The sequence below is a fragment of the Entelurus aequoreus genome, linkage group LG27 (assembly GCF_033978785.1).
Source record: "Entelurus aequoreus isolate RoL-2023_Sb linkage group LG27, RoL_Eaeq_v1.1, whole genome shotgun sequence".
In the NCBI taxonomy this organism is placed as follows: domain Eukaryota; kingdom Metazoa; phylum Chordata; class Actinopteri; order Syngnathiformes; family Syngnathidae; genus Entelurus; species Entelurus aequoreus.
Genome location: NC_084757.1, coordinates 1,275,150 through 1,295,746, shown reverse-complemented (window position 1 = coordinate 1,295,746; position 20,597 = coordinate 1,275,150). Strand labels below are relative to the sequence as shown.

General features: G+C 50.1%; 1 protein-coding gene across 1 annotated transcript in view; it reads right to left on the bottom strand.

The window, feature by feature from the left end:
* The window catches only part of LOC133644047 (angiomotin-like 2a), a 41,929-nt gene that overhangs the window by 19,388 nt on the left and 1,944 nt on the right, over positions 1 to 20,597 (bottom strand). Inside the window, exons 2-6 of the mRNA XM_062038367.1 lie at positions 16,692 to 17,360; positions 16,522 to 16,633; positions 12,215 to 12,359; positions 12,054 to 12,146; positions 10,106 to 10,401 (exon numbers count right to left, since the gene is read on the bottom strand). Coding sequence (XP_061894351.1) covers positions 10,106 to 10,401; positions 12,054 to 12,146; positions 12,215 to 12,359; positions 16,522 to 16,633; positions 16,692 to 17,335 — 1,290 coding nt within the window. The 5' untranslated portion in view covers positions 17,336 to 17,360. The remainder of the gene's footprint in view (positions 1 to 10,105; positions 10,402 to 12,053; positions 12,147 to 12,214; positions 12,360 to 16,521; positions 16,634 to 16,691; positions 17,361 to 20,597) is intronic.

The following is a 20,597-nucleotide window of genomic DNA, read 5'->3' as shown; positions in this document are numbered from 1 at the left end:
GACAATGCACACCATGTCTCACAAGAGGGATGTGACAATGCACGCCATGTCTCACAAGGGGGATGTGACAATGCACACCATGTCTCACAAGGGGGATGTGACAATGCACACCATGTCTCACAAGAGGGATGTGACAATGCACGCCATGTCTCACAAGGGGGATGTGACAATGCACACCATGTCTCACAAGAGGGATGTGACAATGCACGCCATGTTCACGGGGGGATGTGACAATGCACGCCATGTCTCACGGGGGGATGTGACAATGCACGCCATGTCTCACGGGGGGGATGTGACAATGCACGCCATGTCTCACAAGAGGGATGTGACAATGCACGCCATGTCTCACAAGAGGGATGTGACAATGCACACCATGTCTCACAAGAGGATGTGACAATGCACGCCATGTCTCACAAGGGGGATGTGACAATGCACACCATGTCTCACAAGGGGGATGTGACAATGCACACCATGTCTCACAAGAGGGATGTGACAATGCACGCCATGTCTCACAAGGGGGATGTGACAATGCACACCATGTCTCACAAGAGGGATGTGACAATGCACGCCATGTTTCACGGGGGGATGTGACAATGCACGCCATGTCTCACGGGGGGATGTGACAATGCACGCCATGTCTCACGGGGGGATGTGACAATGCACGCCATGTCTCACAAGAGGGATGTGACAATGCACACCATGTCTCACAAGAGGGATGTGACAATGCACACCATGTCTCACAAGAGGGATGTGACAATGCACACCATGTCTCACAAGGGGGATGTGACAATGCACACCATGTCTCACAAGAGGGATGTGACAATGCACGCCATGTCTCACAAGGGGGATGTGACAATGCACACCATGTCTCACAAGGGGGATGTGACAATGCACACCATGTCTCACAAGAGGGATGTGACAATGCACGCCATGTCTCACAAGGGGGATGTGACAATGCACACCATGTCTCACAAGAGGGATGTGACAATGCACGCCATGTTTCACGGGGGGATGTGACAATGCACGCCATGTCTCACGGGGGGATGTGACAATGCACGCCATGTCTCACGGGGGGATGTGACAATGCACGCCATGTCTCACAAGAGGGATGTGACAATGCACGCCATGTCTCACAAGAGGGATGTGACAATGCACACCATGTCTCACAAGAGGGATGTGACAATGCACGCCATGTCTCACAAGGGATGTGACAATGCACGCCATGTCTCACGGGGGATGTGACAATGCACACCATGTCTCACAAGGGGGATGTGACAATGCACACCATGTCTCACAAGAGGGATGTGACAATGCACGCCATGTCTCACAAGGGGGATGTGACAATGCACACCATGTCTCACAAGGGGGATGTGACAATGCACACCATGTCTCACAAGAGGGATGTGACAATGCACGCCATGTCTCACAAGGGGGATGTGACAATGCACACCATGTCTCACAAGGGGATGTGACAATGCACGCCATGTTTCACGGGGGGATGTGACAATGCACGCCATGTCTCACGGGGGGATGTGACAATGCACGCCATGTCTCACGGGGGGATGTGACAATGCACGCCATGTCTCACAAGAGGGATGTGACAATGCACACCATGTCTCACAAGAGGGATGTGACAATGCACACCATGTCTCACAAGGGGGATGTGACAATGCACACCATGTCTCACAAGAGGGATGTGACAATGCACGCCATGTCTCACAAGGGGGATGTGACAATGCACACCATGTCTCACAAGGGGGATGTGACAATGCACACCATGTCTCACAAGAGGGATGTGACAATGCACGCCATGTCTCACAAGGGGGATGTGACAATGCACACCATGTCTCACAAGAGGGATGTGACAATGCACGCCATGTTTCACGGGGGGATGTGACAATGCACGCCATGTCTCACGGGGGGATGTGACAATGCACGCCATGTCTCACGGGGGGATGTGACAATGCACGCCATGTCTCACAAGAGGGATGTGACAATGCACACCATGTCTCACAAGAGGGATGTGACAATGCACACCATGTCTCACAAGGGGATGTGACAATGCACACCATGTCTCACAAGAGGGATGTGACAATGCACGCCATGTCTCACAAGGGGGATGTGACAATGCACACCATGTCTCACAAGGGGGATGTGACAATGCACACCATGTCTCACAAGAGGGATGTGACAATGCACGCCATGTCTCACAAGGGGGGATGTGACAATGCACACCATGTCTCACAAGGGGGATGTGACAATGCACGCCATGTCTCACGGGGGATGTGACAATGCTACCCATGTCTCACGGGGGATGTGACAATGCACGCCATGTCTCACAAGAGGGATGTGACAATGCACACCATGTCCTCACAAGAGGGATGTGACAATGCACGCCATGTCTCACAAGAGGGATGTGACAATGCACACCATGTCTCACAAGAGGGATGTGACAATGCACACCATGTCTCACAAGGGGGATGTGACAATGCACACCATGTCTCACAAGAGGGATGTGACAATGCACGCCATGTCTCACAAGGGGGATGTGACAATGCACACCATGTCTCACAAGGGGGATGTGACAATGCACACCATGTCTCACAAGAGGGATGTGACAATGCACGCCATGTCTCACAAGGGGGATGTGACAATGCACACCATGTCTCACAAGAGGGATGTGACAATGCACGCCATGTTTCACGGGGGGATGTGACAATGCACGCCATGTCTCACGGGGGGATGTGACAATGCACGCCATGTCTCACAGAGGGGGATGTGACAATGCACGCCATGTCTCACAAGAGGGATGTGACAATGCACACCATGTCTCACAAGAGGGATGTGACAATGCACACCATGTCTCACAAGAGGGATGTGACAATGCACACCATGTCTCACAAGGGGGATGTGACAATGCACACCATGTCTCACAAGAGGGATGTGACAATGCACGCCATGTCTCACAAGGGGGATGTGACAATGCACACCATGTCTCACAAGGGGGATGTGACAATGCACACCATGTCTCACAAGAGGGATGTGACAATGCACGCCATGTCTCACAAGGGGGATGTGACAATGCACACCATGTCTCACAAGAGGGATGTGACAATGCACGCCATGTTCACGGGGGGATGTGACAATGCACGCCATGTCTCACGGGGGGATGTGACAATGCACGCCATGTCTCACGGGGGGATGTGACAATGCACGCCATGTCTCACAAGAGGGATGTGACAATGCACACCATGTCTCACAAGAGGGATGTGACAATGCACACCATGTCTCACAAGAGGGATGTGACAATGCACACCATGTCTCACAAGGGGGATGTGACAATGCACACCATGTCTCACAAGAGGGATGTGACAATGCACGCCATGTCTCACAAGGGGGATGTGACAATGCACACCATGTCTCACAAGGGGGATGTGACAATGCACACCATGTCTCACAAGAGGATGTGACAATGCACGCCATGTCTCACAAGGGGGATGTGACAATGCACACCATGTCTCACAAGAGGGATGTGACAATGCACGCCATGTTTCACGGGGGGATGTGACAATGCACGCCATGTCTCACGGGGGGATGTGACAATGCACGCCATGTCTCACGGGGGGATGTGACAATGCACGCCATGTCTCACAAGAGGGATGTGACAATGCACGCCATGTCTCACAAGAGGGATGTGACAATGCACACCATGTCTCACAAGAGGGATGTGACAATGCACGCCATGTCTCACAAGGGGGATGTGACAATGCACACCATGTCTCACAAGGGGGATGTGACAATGCACACCATGTCTCACAAGAGGGATGTGACAATGCACGCCATGTCTCACAAGGGGGATGTGACAATGCACACCATGTCTCACAAGAGGGATGTGACAATGCACGCCATGTTTCACGGGGGGATGTGACAATGCACGCCATGTCTCACGGGGGGATGTGACAATGCACGCCATGTCTCACGGGGGGATGTGACAATGCACGCCATGTCTCACAAGAGGGATGTGACAATGCACACCATGTCTCACAAGAGGGATGTGACAATGCACACCATGTCTCACAAGAGGGATGTGACAATGCACACCATGTCTCACAAGGGGGATGTGACAATGCACACCATGTCTCACAAGAGGGATGTGACAATGCACGCCATGTCTCACAAGGGGGATGTGACAATGCACACCATGTCTCACAAGGGGGATGTGACAATGCACACCATGTCTCACAAGAGGGATGTGACAATGCACGCCATGTCTCACAAGGGGGATGTGACAATGCACACCATGTCTCACAAGAGGGATGTGACAATGCACGCCATGTTTCACGGGGGGATGTGACAATGCACGCCATGTCTCACGGGGGATGTGACAATGCACGCCATGTCTCACGGGGGGATGTGACAATGCACGCCATGTCTCACAAGAGGGATGTGACAATGCACGCCATGTCTCACAAGAGGGATGTGACAATGCACACCATGTCTCACAAGAGGGATGTGACAATGCACGCCATGTCTCACAAGAGGGATGTGACAATGCACGCCATGTCTCACGGGGGGATGTGACAATGCACACCATGTCTCACAAGGGGGATGTGACAATGCACACCATGTCTCACAAGAGGGATGTGACAATGCACGCCATGTCTCACAAGGGGGATGTGACAATGCACACCATGTCTCACAAGGGGGATGTGACAATGCACACCATGTCTCACAAGAGGGATGTGACATTGCACGCCATGTCTCACAAGGGGGATGTGACAATGCACACCATGTCTCACAAGAGGATGTGACAATGCACGCCATGTTTCACGGGGGGATGTGACAATGCACGCCATGTCTCACGGGGGGATGTGACAATGCACGCCATGTCTCACGGGGGGATGTGACAATGCACGCCATGTCTCACAAGAGGGATGTGACAATGCACACCATGTCTCACAAGAGGGATGTGACAATGCACACCATGTCTCACAAGGGGATGTGACAATGCACACCATGTCTCACAAGAGGGATGTGACAATGCACGCCATGTCTCACAAGGGGGATGTGACAATGCACACCATGTCTCACAAGGGGGATGTGACAATGCACACCATGTCTCACAAGAGGGATGTGACAATGCACGCCATGTCTCACAAGGGGGATGTGACAATGCACACCATGTCTCACAAGAGGGATGTGACAATGCACGCCATGTTTCACGGGGGGATGTGACAATGCACGCCATGTCTCACGGGGGGATGTGACAATGCACGCCATGTCTCACGGGGGGATGTGACAATGCACGCCATGTCTCACAAGAGGGATGTGACAATGCACACCATGTCTCACAAGAGGGGATGTGACAATGCACACCATGTCTCACAAGGGGGATGTGACAATGCACACCATGTCTCACAAGAGGGATGTGACAATGCACGCCATGTCTCACAAGGGGGATGTGACAATGCACACCATGTCTCACAAGGGGGATGTGACAATGCACACCATGTCTCACAAGAGGGATGTGACAATGCACGCCATGTCTCACAAGGGGGATGTGACAATGCACACCATGTCTCACAAGGGGGATGTGACAATGCACGCCATGTCTCACGGGGGGATGTGACAATGTACACCATGTCTCACGGGGGGATGTGACAATGCACGCCATGTCTCACAAGAGGGATGTGACAATGCACACCATGTCTCACAAGAGGGATGTGACAATGCACGCCATGTCTCACAAGAGGGATGTGACAATGCACACCATGTCTCACAAGAGGGATGTGACAATGCACACCATGTCTCACAAGGGGGATGTGACAATGCACACCATGTCTCACAAGAGGGATGTGACAATGCACGCCATGTCTCACAAGGGGGATGTGACAATGCACACCATGTCTCACAAGGGGGATGTGACAATGCACACCATGTCTCACAAGAGGGATGTGACAATGCACGCCATGTCTCACAAGGGGGATGTGACAATGCACACCATGTCTCACAAGAGGGATGTGACAATGCACGCCATGTTTCACGGGGGGATGTGACAATGCACGCCATGTCTCACGGGGGGATGTGACAATGCACGCCATGTCTCACGGGGGGATGTGACAATGCACGCCATGTCTCACAAGAGGGATGTGACAATGCACACCATGTCTCACAAGAGGGATGTGACAATGCACACCATGTCTCACAAGAGGGATGTGACAATGCACACCATGTCTCACAAGGGGGATGTGACAATGCACACCATGTCTCACAAGAGGGATGTGACAATGCACGCCATGTCTCACAAGGGGGATGTGACAATGCACACCATGTCTCACAAGGGGGATGTGACAATGCACACCATGTCTCACAAGAGGGATGTGACAATGCACGCCATGTCTCACAAGGGGGATGTGACAATGCACACCATGTCTCACAAGAGGGATGTGACAATGCACGCCATGTTTCACGGGGGGATGTGACAATGCACGCCATGTCTCACGGGGGGATGTGACAATGCACGCCATGTCTCACGGGGGGATGTGACAGTGCACGCCATGTCTCACAAGAGGGATGTGACAATGCACACCATGTCTCACAAGAGGGATGTGACAATGCACACCATGTCTCACAAGGGGGATGTGACAATGCACACCATGTCTCACAAGAGGGATGTGACAATGCACGCCATGTCTCACAAGGGGGATGTGACAATGCACACCATGTCTCACAAGGGGGATGTGACAATGCACACCATGTCTCACAAGAGGGATGTGACAATGCACGCCATGTCTCACAAGGGGGATGTGACAATGCACACCATGTCTCACAAGGCGGATGTGACAATGCACGCCATGTCTCACGGGGGGATGTGACAATGTACGCCATGTCTCACGGGGGATGTGACAATGCACGCCATGTCTCACAAGAGGGATGTGACAATGCACACCATGTCTCACAAGAGGGATGTGACAATGCACGCCATGTCTCACAAGAGGGATGTGACAATGCACACCATGTCTCACAAGAGGGATGTGACAATGCACACCATGTCTCACAAGGGGGATGTGACAATGCACACCATGTCTCACAAGAGGGATGTGACAATGCACGCCATGTCTCACAAGGGGGATGTGACAATGCACACCATGTCTCACAAGGGGGATGTGACAATGCACACCATGTCTCACAAGAGGGATGTGACAATGCACGCCATGTCTCACAAGGGGGATGTGACAATGCACACCATGTCTCACAAGAGGGATGTGACAATGCACGCCATGTTTCACGGGGGGATGTGACAATGCACGCCATGTCTCACGGGGGGATGTGACAATGCACGCCATGTCTCACGGGGGGATGTGACAATGCACGCCATGTCTCACAAGAGGGATGTGACAATGCACACCATGTCTCACAAGAGGGATGTGACAATGCACACCATGTCTCACAAGAGGGATGTGACAATGCACACCATGTCTCACAAGGGGGATGTGACAATGCACACCATGTCTCACAAGAGGGATGTGACAATGCACGCCATGTCTCACAAGGGGGATGTGACAATGCACACCATGTCTCACAAGGGGGATGTGACAATGCACACCATGTCTCACAAGAGGGATGTGACAATGCACGCCATGTCTCACAAGGGGGATGTGACAATGCACACCATGTCTCACAAGAGGGATGTGACAATGCACGCCATGTTTCACGGGGGGATGTGACAATGCACGCCATGTCTCACGGGGGGATGTGACAATGCACGCCATGTCTCAGGGGGATGTGACAATGCACGCCATGTCTCACAAGAGGGATGTGACAATGCACACCATGTCTCACAAGAGGGATGTGACAATGCACACCATGTCTCACAAGGGGGATGTGACAATGCACACCATGTCTCACAAGAGGGATGTGACAATGCACGCCATGTCTCACAAGGGGGATGTGACAATGCACACCATGTCTCACAAGGGGGATGTGACAATGCACACCATGTCTCACAAGAGGGATGTGACAATGCACGCCATGTCTCACAAGGGGGATGTGACAATGCACACCATGTCTCACAAGAGGGATGTGACAATGCACGCCATGTTTCACGGGGGGATGTGACAATGCAAGCCATGTCTCACGGGGGATGTGACAATGCACGCCATGTCTCACGGGGGGATGTGACAATGCACGCCATGTCTCACAAGGGGGATGTGACAATGCACGCCATGTCTCACAAGAGGGATGTGACAATGCACGCCATGTCTCACAAGGGGGATGTGACAATGCACACCATGTCTCACAAGAGGGATGTGACAATGCACGCCATGCTCACAAGGGGGATGTGACAATGCACACCATGTCTCACAAGAGGGATGTGACAATGCACGCCATGTCTCACAAGGGGGATGTGACAATGCACACCATGTCTCACAAGAGGGATGTGACAATGCACGCCATGTCTCACAAGGGGGATGTGACAATGCACACCATGTCTCACAAGAGGGATGTGACAATGCACGCCATGTTTCACGGGGGATGTGACAATGCACGCCATGTCTCACGGGGGATGTGACAATGCACGCCATGTCTCACGGGGGGATGTGACAATGCACGCCATGTCTCACAAGGGGGATGTGACAATGCACGCCATGTCTCACAAGAGGGATGTGACAATGCACGCCATGTCTCACAAGGGGGATGTGACAATGCACACCATGTCTCACAAGAGGGATGTGACAATGCACGCCATGTCTCACAAGGGGGATGTGACAATGCACACCATGTCTCACAAGAGGGATGTGACAATGCACGCCATGTTTCACGGGGGGATGTGACAATGCACGCCATGTCTCACGGGGGGATGTGACAATGCACGCCATGTCTCACGGGGGATGTGACAATGCACGCCATGTCTCACAAGGGGGATGTGACAATGCACGCCATGTCTCACAAGAGGGATGTGACAATGCACGCCATGTCTCACAAGGGGGATGTGACAATGCACACCATGTCTCACAAGAGGGATGTGACAATGCACGCCATGTCTCACAAGGGGGATGTGACAATGCACACCATGTCTCACAAGAGGGATGTGACAATGCACGCCATGTTTCACGGGGGATGTGACAATGCACGCCATGTCTCACGGGGGGATGTGACAATGCACGCCATGTCTCACGGGGGGATGTGACAATGCACGCCATGTCTCACAAGGGGGATGTGACAATGCACGCCATGTCTCACAAGGGGGATGTGACAATGCACGCCATGTCTCACAAGAGGGATGTGACAATGCACGCCATGTCTCACAAGGGGGATGTGACAATGCACGCCATGTCTCACAAGAGGGATGTGACAATGCACGCCATGTTTCATGGGGGGATGTGACAATGCACGGCATGTTTCACGGGGGGATGTGACAATGCACGCCATGTCTCACAAGGGGGATGTGACAATGCACGCCATGTCTCACAAGAGGGATGTGACAATGCACGGCATGTTTCACGGGGGATGTGACAATGCACGGCATGTTTCACGGGGGGATGTGACAATGCACGCCATGTCTCACAAGGGGGATGTGACAATGCACGCCATGTCTCACAAGAGGGATGTGACAATGCACGGCATGTTTCACGGGGGATGTGACAATGCACGGCATGTTTCACGGGGGGATGTGACAATGCACGGCATGTTTCACGGGGGGATGTGACAATGCACGCCATGTCTCACAAGGGGGATGTGACAATGCACGCCATGTCTCACAAGAGGGATGTGACAATGCACGGCATGTTTCACGGGGGATGTGACAATGCACGGCATGTTTCACGGGGGGATGTGACAATGCACGCCATGTCTCACAAGGGGGATGTGACAATGCACGCCATGTCTCACAAGAGGGATGTGACAATGCACGGCATGTTTCACGGGGGATGTGACAATGCACGGCATGTTTCACGGGGGGATGTGACAACGCACGCCATGTCTCACAAGAGGGATGTGACAATGCACGCCATGTTTCACGGGGGGATGTGACAACGCACGCCATGTCTCACGGGGGGATGTGACAATGCACGCCATGTCTCACGGGCGGATGAGGCGGCCTCACCTGTTGCGCCCGCACGCTCCTCAGCTCCTGCTCCAGCCTGGTGCGCAGGCGCAGCTCCAGCGCCTCCCGCTTCTGGCACGCCGCCTGCAGCTGGGCCAGCGAGCCCTGCAGGCGCTCCACCTTCTCCACGTAGGCGCGCTTCCTCTGAAGCTCCTCCCCCAGCAGCCGGTTGCGAGCGTGCGACACCAGCAGCGCCTCCTCCAGGAGCTCACGTGCTCGCCGGCTGTCCTCGGCCGAGAGACGCAGGTGCTGGACCTTCTTCTCCAGGAGCTCCTTCTCCTGCCGCTGCTGCTCGTCTGACACACACGTTTGTCCTCTTAACACTTTGGACGCAAAGGCTTCGCTACACATCTTCAAAAGGAGCTCTGCCAACTAGTCCCTGACAGACGTGGTGGGAGTTGTAAGTTGAATCATGTTTTTGTTGTTTGTCAGTGAAAATGCTAACCTAGCATGTTAAAATGTAATATTAGCATGTAGCTGACATAGCTATGCTAACCTAAAGTGATGTTAAAATGTAATATTAGCATGTAGCTGACATAGCTATGTCAGTGTTGCTAACCTAAAGTGATGTTAAAATTTAATATTAGCATGTAGCTGACATAGCTATGTCAGTGTTGCTAACCTAAATGGTGTTAAAATGTAATATTAGCATATGGCTGACATGCTAGTGTTGCTAACCTAAAGTGATGTTAAAAGGTAATATTAGCATGTAGCTGAAATAGCTATGTCAGTGTTGCTAACCTAAAGTGATGTTAAAATGTAATATTAGCATGTAGCTGAAATAGCTATGTCAGTGTTGCTAATCTAAAGTGATGTTAAAATGTAATATTAGCATGAAACTGACACAGCTATGCCAGTGTTGCTAACCTAAAATGATGTTAAAATGTAATATTAGCATGAAACTGACACAGCTATGCCAGTGTTGCTAACCTAAAGTGATGTTAAAATGTAATATTAGCATGTAGCTAACCTAATGGGATGTTAAAATGTAATATTAGCATGTAGCTAACCTAAAGGGATGTTAAAATTTTATATTAGCATGTAGCTGACATAGCTATGTCAGTGTTGCTAACCTAAAGTGATGTTAAAATGTAATATTAGCATGTAGCTGACATAGCTATGCCAGTGTTGCTAACCTAAAGTGACGTTAAAATGTAATATTAGCATGTAGCTGACACAGCTATGCCAGTGTTGCTAACCTAAAGTGATGTTAAAATGTAATATTAGCATGTAGGTAACCTAATGTGATGTTAAAATCTAATATTAGCATGTAGCTAATCTAAAGTGATGTTAAAATGTAATATTAGCATGTAGCTGACATAGCTATGTCAGTGTTGCTAACCTAAAGTGATGTTAAAATTTAATATTAGCTTGTAGCTGACATAGCTATGTCAGTGTTGCTAACCTAAATGGTGTTAAAATGTAATATTAGCATATGGCTGACATTGCTATGCTAGTGTTGCTAACCTAAAGTGATGTTAAAATGTAATATTAGCATGTAGCTGAAATAGCTATGCCATGTCAGTGTTGCTAACCTAAAGTGATGTTAAAATGTAATATTAGCATGTAGCTGACATAGCTATGCTAGTGTTGCTAACCTAAAGTGAGGTTAAAATGTAATATTAGCATGTAGCTGAAATAGCTATGTCAGTGTTGCTAACCTAAAGTGATGTTAAAATGTAATATTAGCATGTAGCTGACATAGCTATGCTAGTGTTGCTAACCTAAAGTGATGTTAAAATGTAATATTAGCATGAAGCTGACATAGCTATGCCATGTCAGTGTTGCTAACCTAAAGTGATGTTAAAATGTAATATTAGCATGTACAGTAGCTAACCTAAAGTGATGTTAAAATGTAATATTAGCATGTAGCTAACATAGCTATGCCAATATATGCAAGGAACATTCCAGGACACAATGGCCGCCAAGAGGAAGTGTGAAGACTTACTTTGTTCCAGCAGCTTCAGGAAGACGTGCTGCTTGTGGTCCGAGTGTTCCTCCTCCTTGACCGCTCGCTGCTTGGTCGCCGCCCACAGTTGTTCTGCAAGGAGGTATGGCCGTCACGTCGCCTGCGGTCGTCGTGGTTACGCTTCTCACGGGACCACGTACCTCTTAGGTCGCGGTTGAAGTCGTGCATCCTCTTCATCTCCGCCTCCAGCTTCTTCCTCATCGTCTTCTCCAGGTCTTGGCGCTTGACCGAGTCCTTCATCAAGGTCTGGTGCGCCTGAGAGACATTCTCCATCTCCTCCTCCATCTGGGGACCACACACACACACCTTCAAGTAGCTGAGGAACCACAGACACCTTCAAGTAGCTGAGGAACCACAGACACCTTCAAGTAGCTGAGGAACCACAGACACCTTCAAGTAGCTGAGGAACCACAGACACCTTCAAGTAGCTGAGGAACCACAGACACCTTCAAGTAGCTGAGGAACCACAGACACCTTCAAGTAGCTGAGGAACCACAGACACCTTCAAGTAGCTGAAGAACCACAGACACCTTTCATGAAGCTGAGGAACCACAGACACCTTCAAGTAGCTGAGGAACCACAGACACCTTCAAGTAGCTGAGGAACCACAGACACCTTCAAGTAGCTGAGGAACCACAGACACCTTCAAGTAGCTGAAGAACCACAGACACCTTCAAGTAGCTGAGGAACCACAGACACCTTCAAGTAGCTGAGGAGCCACAGACACCTTCAAGTAGCTGAAGAACCACAGACACCTTCAAGTAGCTGAGGAACCACAGACACCTTCAAGTAGCTGAGGAACCACAGACACCTTCAAGTAGCTGAGGAACCACAGACACCTTCAAGTAGCTGAGGAACCACAGACACCTTCAAGTAGCTGAGGAACCACAGACACCTTCAAGTAGCTGAGGAACCACAGACACCTTCAAGTAGCTGAGGAACCACAGACACCTTCAAGTAGCTGAGGAACCACAGACACCTTCAAGTAGCTGAGGAACCACAGACAACTTCAAGTAGCTGAAGAACCAGAGAGACCTTCAAGTAGCTGAGGAACCACAGACACCTTCAAGTAGCTGAGGAACCAGACACCTTCAAGTAGCTGAAGAACCACAGGCACCTTCAAGTAGCTGAGGAACCACAGACACCTTCAAGTAGCTGTAGAACCACAGACACCTTCAAGTAGCTGAGGAACCACAGACACCTTCAAGTAGCTGAAGAACCACAGACACCTTTCATGTAGCTGAGGAACCACAGACACCTTCAAGTAGCTGAGGAACCACAGACACCTTCAAGTAGCTGAGGAACCACAGACACCTTCAAGTAGCTGAAGAACCAGACACCTTTCATGTAGCTGAGGAACCACAGACACCTTCAAGTAGCTGAGGAACCACAAACACCTTCAAGTAGCTGAGGAACCACAGACACCTTCAAGTAGCTGAGGAACCACAGACACCTTCAAGTAGCTGAGGAACCACAGACACCTTCAAGTAGCTGAAGAACCACAGACACCTTCAAGTAGCTGAAGAACCACAGACACCTTCAAGTAGCTGAAGAACCACAGACACCTTCAAGTAGCTGACAAGTGAAAGACTGTGGACCAAGGATAAAGGAAGGAAGGAAAGAAGGAAGAATGGATAAAAGGAGGTAAGGACAGAAGGAAGGATGGATAAAAGGAGGTAAGGAATTATTATTTTCATCATTTATTTGATTAATTTAGATTATTTTATATATCATCTATTTTATTTAATTATTATTATCTATCCATCCATCCATCCATCTTCTTCCGCTTATCCGAGGTCGGGTCGCGGGGGCAGCAGCCTAAGCAGGGAAGCCCAGACTTCCCTCTCCCCAGCCACTTCGTCCAGCTCTTCCCGGGGGATCCCGAGGCATTCCCAGGCCAGCCGGGAGACATAGTCTTCCCAACGTGTCCTGGGTCTTCCCCGTGGCCTCCTCTCGATCGGATGTGCCTTAAAAACCTCCCTAGGGAGGCGTTCGGGTGGCATCCTGACCAGATGCCCGAACCACCTCATCTGGCTCCTCTCCATGTGGAGGAGCAGCGGCTTTACTTTGAGCTCCTCCCGGATGGCAGAGCTTCTCACCCTATCTCTAAGGGAGAGCCCCGCCGCCCGGCGGAGGAAACTCATTTCGGCCACTTGTACCCGTGATCTTGTCCTGTCGGTCATAACCCAAAGCTCATGACCATAGGTGAGGATGGGAACGTAGATCGACCGGTAAATTGAGAGCTTTGCCTTCCGGCTCAGCTCCTTCTATACCACAACGGATCGATACACCGTCCGCATTACTGAAGACGCCGCACCGATCCGCCTGTCGATCTCACGATCCACTCTTCCCTCACTTGTGAACAAGACTCAGAGGTACTTGAACTCCTCCCCTTGGGGAAAGATCTCCTCCCCAACCCGGAGATGGCACTCCACCCTTTTCCGGGCGAGAACCATGGACTCGGACTTGGAGGTGCTGATTCTCATCCCAGTCGCTTCAGACTCGGCTGCGAACCGATCCAGTGAGAGCTGAAGGTCCTGGTCAGATGAAGCCATCAGGACCACATCATCTGCAAAAAGCAGAGATCTAATCCTGCAGCCACCAAACCGGATCCCCTCAACGCCCTGACTGCGCCTAGAAATTCTGTCCATAAAAGTTATGAACAGATCCGGTGACAAAGGGCAGCTATGGTGGAGTCCAACCCTCACTGGAAACGTGTCCGACTTACTGCCGGCAATTCGGACCAAGCTCTGACACTGATCGTACAGGGAGCGAACCGCCACAATCAGACAGTCCGATACCCCATACTCTCTGAGCACTCCCCACAGGACTTCCCGAGGGACACGGTCGAATGCCTTCTCCAAGTCCACAAAGCACATGTAGACTCGTTGGGCAAACTCCCATGCACCCTCAAGGACCCTGCCGAGAGTATAGAGCTGGCCCACAGTTCCACGACCAGGACGAAAACCACAAAGTTCTTCCTGAATCTGAGGTTCGACTATCCGGCGTAGCCTCCTCTCCGGCACACCTGAATAGACCTTACCGGGAAGGCTGAGGAGTGTGATCCCACGATAGTTGGAACACACCCTCCGGTTCCCCTTTTTAAAGAGAGCAACCACCACCCCGGTCTGCCAATCCAGAGGTACCGCCCCCGATGTCCACGCGATGTTGCAGAGTCTTGTCAACCAAGACAGCCCCACAACATCCAGAGCCTTAAGGAACTCTGGGCGGATCTCTTCCACCCCCGGGGGCCTTGCCACCGAGGAGATTTTTAACTACCTCAGCCCCAAAAATAGGAGAGCCCACCACAGATTCCCCAGCAACACGTCTTCCTATGAGGAAGCAGTTCCTGGGGAATCTGTGTGGGATTAAGGAGGTCTTCAAAATATTCCCTCCACCGATCCACAACATCCACAGTTGAGGTCAGCAGAACACCATCCTCACCAGTGCACTGCTTCCCCTTCCTGAGGCGGCGGATGGTGGTCCAGAATCGCTTCGAAGCCGTCCGGAAGTCGTTTTCCATTGCTTCCCTGAACCCCTCCCATGTCCAAAAAGGGTGGGTACTCTGAACTGCTGTTTGGTGCATAAGCACAAACAGTCAGGACCCGTCCCCCTACCCGAAGGCGGAGGGAAGCTACCCTCTCGTCCACTTGGTTGAACTCCAACTTGCAGGCTTTGAGCCGGGGGGCAACAAGAATTGCTACCCCAGCTCGTCGCCTCTCACTGCGTGCAACGCCAGTGTGGAAGAGAGTCCAGCCCCTCTCAAGAGAACAGGTTCCAGAGCCCTTGCTGTGCGTCGAAGTGAGTCCGACTATATCCAGCCGGAACTTCTCCACCTCGCGCACTAGCTCAGGCTCCTTCCCCCCCAGCTAGGTGACATTCCACATCCTAAGAGCAAGCTTATGTAGCTGAGGATCAGACCGCCAAGTGCCCTGCCTTCCGCTACCGCCCAGCTCACAACGCACCCGACCTCTATGGCCCCTGCTATGAGTGATGAGCCCATTGGAGGGGGGACCCACGTTGCCTCTTCGGGCTGTGCCCAGCCAGGCTCAATGGGGACAGGCCCGGCCACCAGGCGCTCGCCATCGTGCCCCAACTCCGGGTCTGGCTCCAGAGGGGGGCCCCGGTGACCCTCGTCCGGGCGAGGGAAAACTGAGTCTCTGTTGTTGTATTTCCATAGAAGTCTTCGAGCTGCTCTTTGTCTGATCCCTCACCTAGGACCTGTTTGTCTTGGGAGACCCTCCAGGGGGCATAGAAACCCCCGGGCAACATAGCTCCTAGGATCATTGGGACACGCAAACTCCTCTACCACGATAAGGTGGCAGCTCAGAGAGGAGTTATTTATTATTTACATAATTTATTAGATTTTTCATTTCTATCATTTATTTGACTTCCATCATTTATTTGATTGATTTAAGATTTCATCCATTGCTGTCATGTCCCTGACCTTGTCCAGGCGCGCCACCTTCTCTGCGTACATTTCCACTTCCTGCCTCAGCCTCCTGTTCTCCATCAGCAGCACGTCGCTGGACGCCGTCGTCATGGCAACGCCAGCCTTCCTGCGAGGGGTGTCACGTGATCAGACGTGGCAGGGTCACATGGCGGGCAAACATCTACCTGTGCTGAGGCTGCGAGGGGGGAGGAGCCTCTGGGAAGAGGGGAGGAGCCTCCGGGTGGTATCCTGGCGGTGGTCCTCTGGGGTCCTCTGGGGCTCCTTGACTGCTGCACAGCTGAGGAGAACTGTGTGAGGAGCTGAGGGCCCAAAGGTTCCTCTGAGTGCTCCTCTCCAGAGACAAGAGCATCAGGCGCTCGCTGAGGGAGCGACTGTGCTCCAGCTTGGCGTCCAGGTGTCCTCCTCCACACGTCACGTCCTCCTCGTGGGACATCAGGTGTCCTCCTCCACACGTCACGTCCTCCTCGTGGGACATGAGGTGCTGGGCCTCCTCATAGCTAGGAAGCTCCTCTCCACCCAGCTGGAAGGAGTTCCTAAGGGTCTTTTCCGGCTGTACGCAGCTGTCCTGGTGCTCCTGGCCTTGAGGGTCCTGCCTGGTGGACCCCTGCGTGTCCTCCCGGCTCAGCTTCTCCGCAGAGCGACCAGGACTTCCTGTGACGCCGCCTCCGACACCGGGGCGTCCTCCTCCGCGCAGGGCCTGCTGCTGGATGGCCAGCAGCGCCCGAGTGTCCGTCAGCTTCCCCCAGCGCAGCTGCTCCTGGATGAGGCGGTGCAGGACCGTGGTGGGGCCCGCCTCGGCGGTTCTCATGGTGCAGGGACGTTACTTCAGGAACCTGGAGAGGAACAACAAACCAGTTTACACCAATGCATCCATTTTGACTGTCCTACACCCGCGTTACCAGTCATTTGGTGCATATTGTCTGCACATATAACCAAAGTGGCCCCCCAGGGCCGTCTGTGGCCCTCAGATTGAAATGAATAATAAAAGGAAAGAACACCGTGTGTAAGTAATATGCAACTAGAATTATGTCATGCTTGTTTATATCGACAAATGTGTTGTTTTACACTGCAATATTGTTCACTTATTATTATTACGTCTAGCTTCTGTACTTTAGTGTGCTAAGAGGAGGGAAGGAAAGAAGGACGGATGGGTAAAAGGAGGTAAGGAAAGAAGGAAGGATGGGTAAAAGGAGGTAAGGAGAGAAGGAAGGATGGATAAAAGGATGCAAGGAAAGAAGGAAGGAATGATAAAAGGAGGCAAGAAAAGAAAGAAGGAAGGATAAAAGGAGGTAAGGAAATAAGGAAGGATGGATAAAAGGAGGTAAGGAAAGAAGGAAGGATGGATAAAAGGAGGTAAGGAAAGAAGGAAGGAAGGATAAAATGAGATAAGGAAGGAAGGATAAAAGGATGCAAGGAAAGAAGGAAGGAATGATAAAAGGAGGCAAGAAAAGAAAGAAGGAAGGATAAAAGGAGGTAAGGAAATAAGGAAGGATGGATAAAAGGAGGTAAGGAAAGAAGGAAGGATGGATAAAAGGAGGTAAGGAAAGAAGGAAGGATGGATAAAAGGAGGTAAGGAAAGAAGAAAGAATGGATAAAAGGAGGTAAGGAAAGAAGGAAGGAAGGATAAAAGGAGGTAAGGAAAGAAGAAAGGATGGATAAAAGGAGGTAAGGAAAGAAGGAAGGAAGGATAAAAGGAGGTAAGGAAAGAAGGAAGGAAGGATAAAAGGAGATAAGGAAATAAGGAAGGAAGGTGGAGGGAAGGGAAGAAGGAAGGATGGGTAAAGGAAGATAAGGAAGAAGAAAGGAAGGATAAAAGGAGGGAAGGAAAGAAGGAATGATGGATAAAAGGAGGTAAGGAAATAAGGAAAGATGGATACAAGAACGTAAGGAAAGAAGAAAGGAAGGTGGAGGGAAGAGAAGAAGGAAGGATGTGTAAAAGGAGGTAAGGCAAGAAGAAAGGATGGATAAAAGGAGGTAAGGAAATAAGGAAGGATGGATAAAAGGAGATAAGGAAAGAAGGAAGGAAGGATGAAAGGAGATGAGGAAAGGAAGGAAGGGAGGTGGAGGGAAGGGAAGAAGGAAGGATAGGTAAAAGGAGATAAGGAAAGAAGTAATGATGGGTAAAAGGAGATAAGAAGGGAGGATGGATAAAAGGAGATAAGGAATGATAAAAGGAGGTAAGGAAAGAAGGAAGGAAGAATAAAAGGAGGTAAGGAAAGAAGAAAGGATGAATAAAAGGAGGTAAGGGAAGAAGAAAGGATGAATAAAAGGAGGTAAGGAAAGAAGGAAGGATGGATAAAAGGAGGGAAGGAAGGAAGGAAAGATGAATAAAAGGAGATAAGGAAGGAAGGATAAAAGGAGATGAGGCAAGAAGGAAGGAAGGTGGAGGGAAGGGAAGAAGGAAGGATAGGTGAAAGGAGATAAGGAAAGAAGGAACGATGGATAAAAGGAGGTAAGGAAAGAAGGAAGGAAGGTGGAGGGAAGGGAAGAAGGAAGGATAGGTAAAAGAAGATAAGGAAAGGAGGAAGGATGGATAACAGGAGATAAGGAAAGAAGGAAGGAAGGATAAAAGGAGGTAAGGAAATAAAGAGGGATGGATAAAAGGAGGTAAGGAAAGAAGGAAGGATGGATAAAAGGAGATAAGGAAAGAAGGAAGGATGGAGAAGGATGGATAAAAGGAGGTAAGGAAATAAGGAAGGATGGATAAAAGGAGGTAAGGAAAGAAGGAAGGATGGATAAAAGGAGGTAAGGAAAGAAGGAAGGAAGGATAACAGGAGATAAGGAAAGAAGGAAGGAAGGTGGAGGGAAGGGAAGAAGGAAGGATGGGTAAAAGGACATAAGGAAAGAACAAAAGACGGGTAAAAGGAGATAAGGGAAGAAGGGAGGATGGATAAAAGAAGGTAAGGAAAGAAGGAAGGAAGGATAACAGGAGATAAGGAAAGAAGGAAGGATGTGTAAAAGGAGATAAGGAAAGAACAAAGGATGGGTAAAAGGAGATAAGGGAAGAAGGAAGGATGGATACAAGGAGGTAAGGCAAGAAGGAAGGATGGATAAAAGGAGGTAAGGAAAGAAGGAATAAAGGATAACAGGAGATAAGGAAAGAAGGAAGGAAGGAAAGAAGGATAAAAATAGATAAGGAAGTAAGGAGATTTTTTTCATACTTGTTTATATCGACAAATGTGTTGTTTTATACTGCAATATTGTTCACTTATTATTACGTACGTCTAGCTTCTGTACTTTAGTGTGCTTAGCTGTGGTGTAGCTGCTATTTGCTTCTGTGCTTTAGTGTGCTTAGCTGTGCTGTAGCTGCTATTTGCTTCTGTTCTTTAGTGTGCTTAGCTGTGGTGTAGCTGCTATTTGCTTCTGTGCTTTAGTGTGCTTAGCTGTGGTGTAGCTGCTATTTGCAGGTCTATTCAACTATTCAAAGCTTGTCATCACCAAAATAGCCATGATGAAACCATTCAAACTGGGGTTGGTCATGAGTGCAGTACTCCCGCCAGCCCACAGGGGGCAACAGCGAGGCATATGTGTCACAGTGACGCAGCAGTGGGAGGAGTAGAAGAAGACTACAAATTCAACCCTGGGAAAATATGGAAATAAAAGGAAATAATCTTACTTAAGAACGACTAGACAACAAAGTAGGAATGTTCAAGTGCTGGAGTCATTGTTTCCTGGCGGACCTTTTAAGTGACGGACACATTGATGCAGACAAACAGAAATCCTCACATGTAATCTTCATCACCAAACTTGCTCAAACATGTGTAAGTAGATATCATTTGCGCATAAATATATTTAGTTTGTTTGGTATTGAAAGTGCTGACTTTGTGATGTGTTTTGTATTCGTGGGCGTGTTGTTTTTTTTGTCTGAGAGTAACGATCCAACCTGATTTCGTCCATGTAGTGCTACATTTGACCAGCAGAGGGCGACAACGCTAATAGTCACAATGTTGTGTCATTTCTATAAGTGTAAATATTTATTGTGTGAATATACAACACTCAATGTTGTTATTGTGTTGATTGTAAAATACACAATGGACGCTATCATTTCATGTTTATAGCCTAGCATGTTT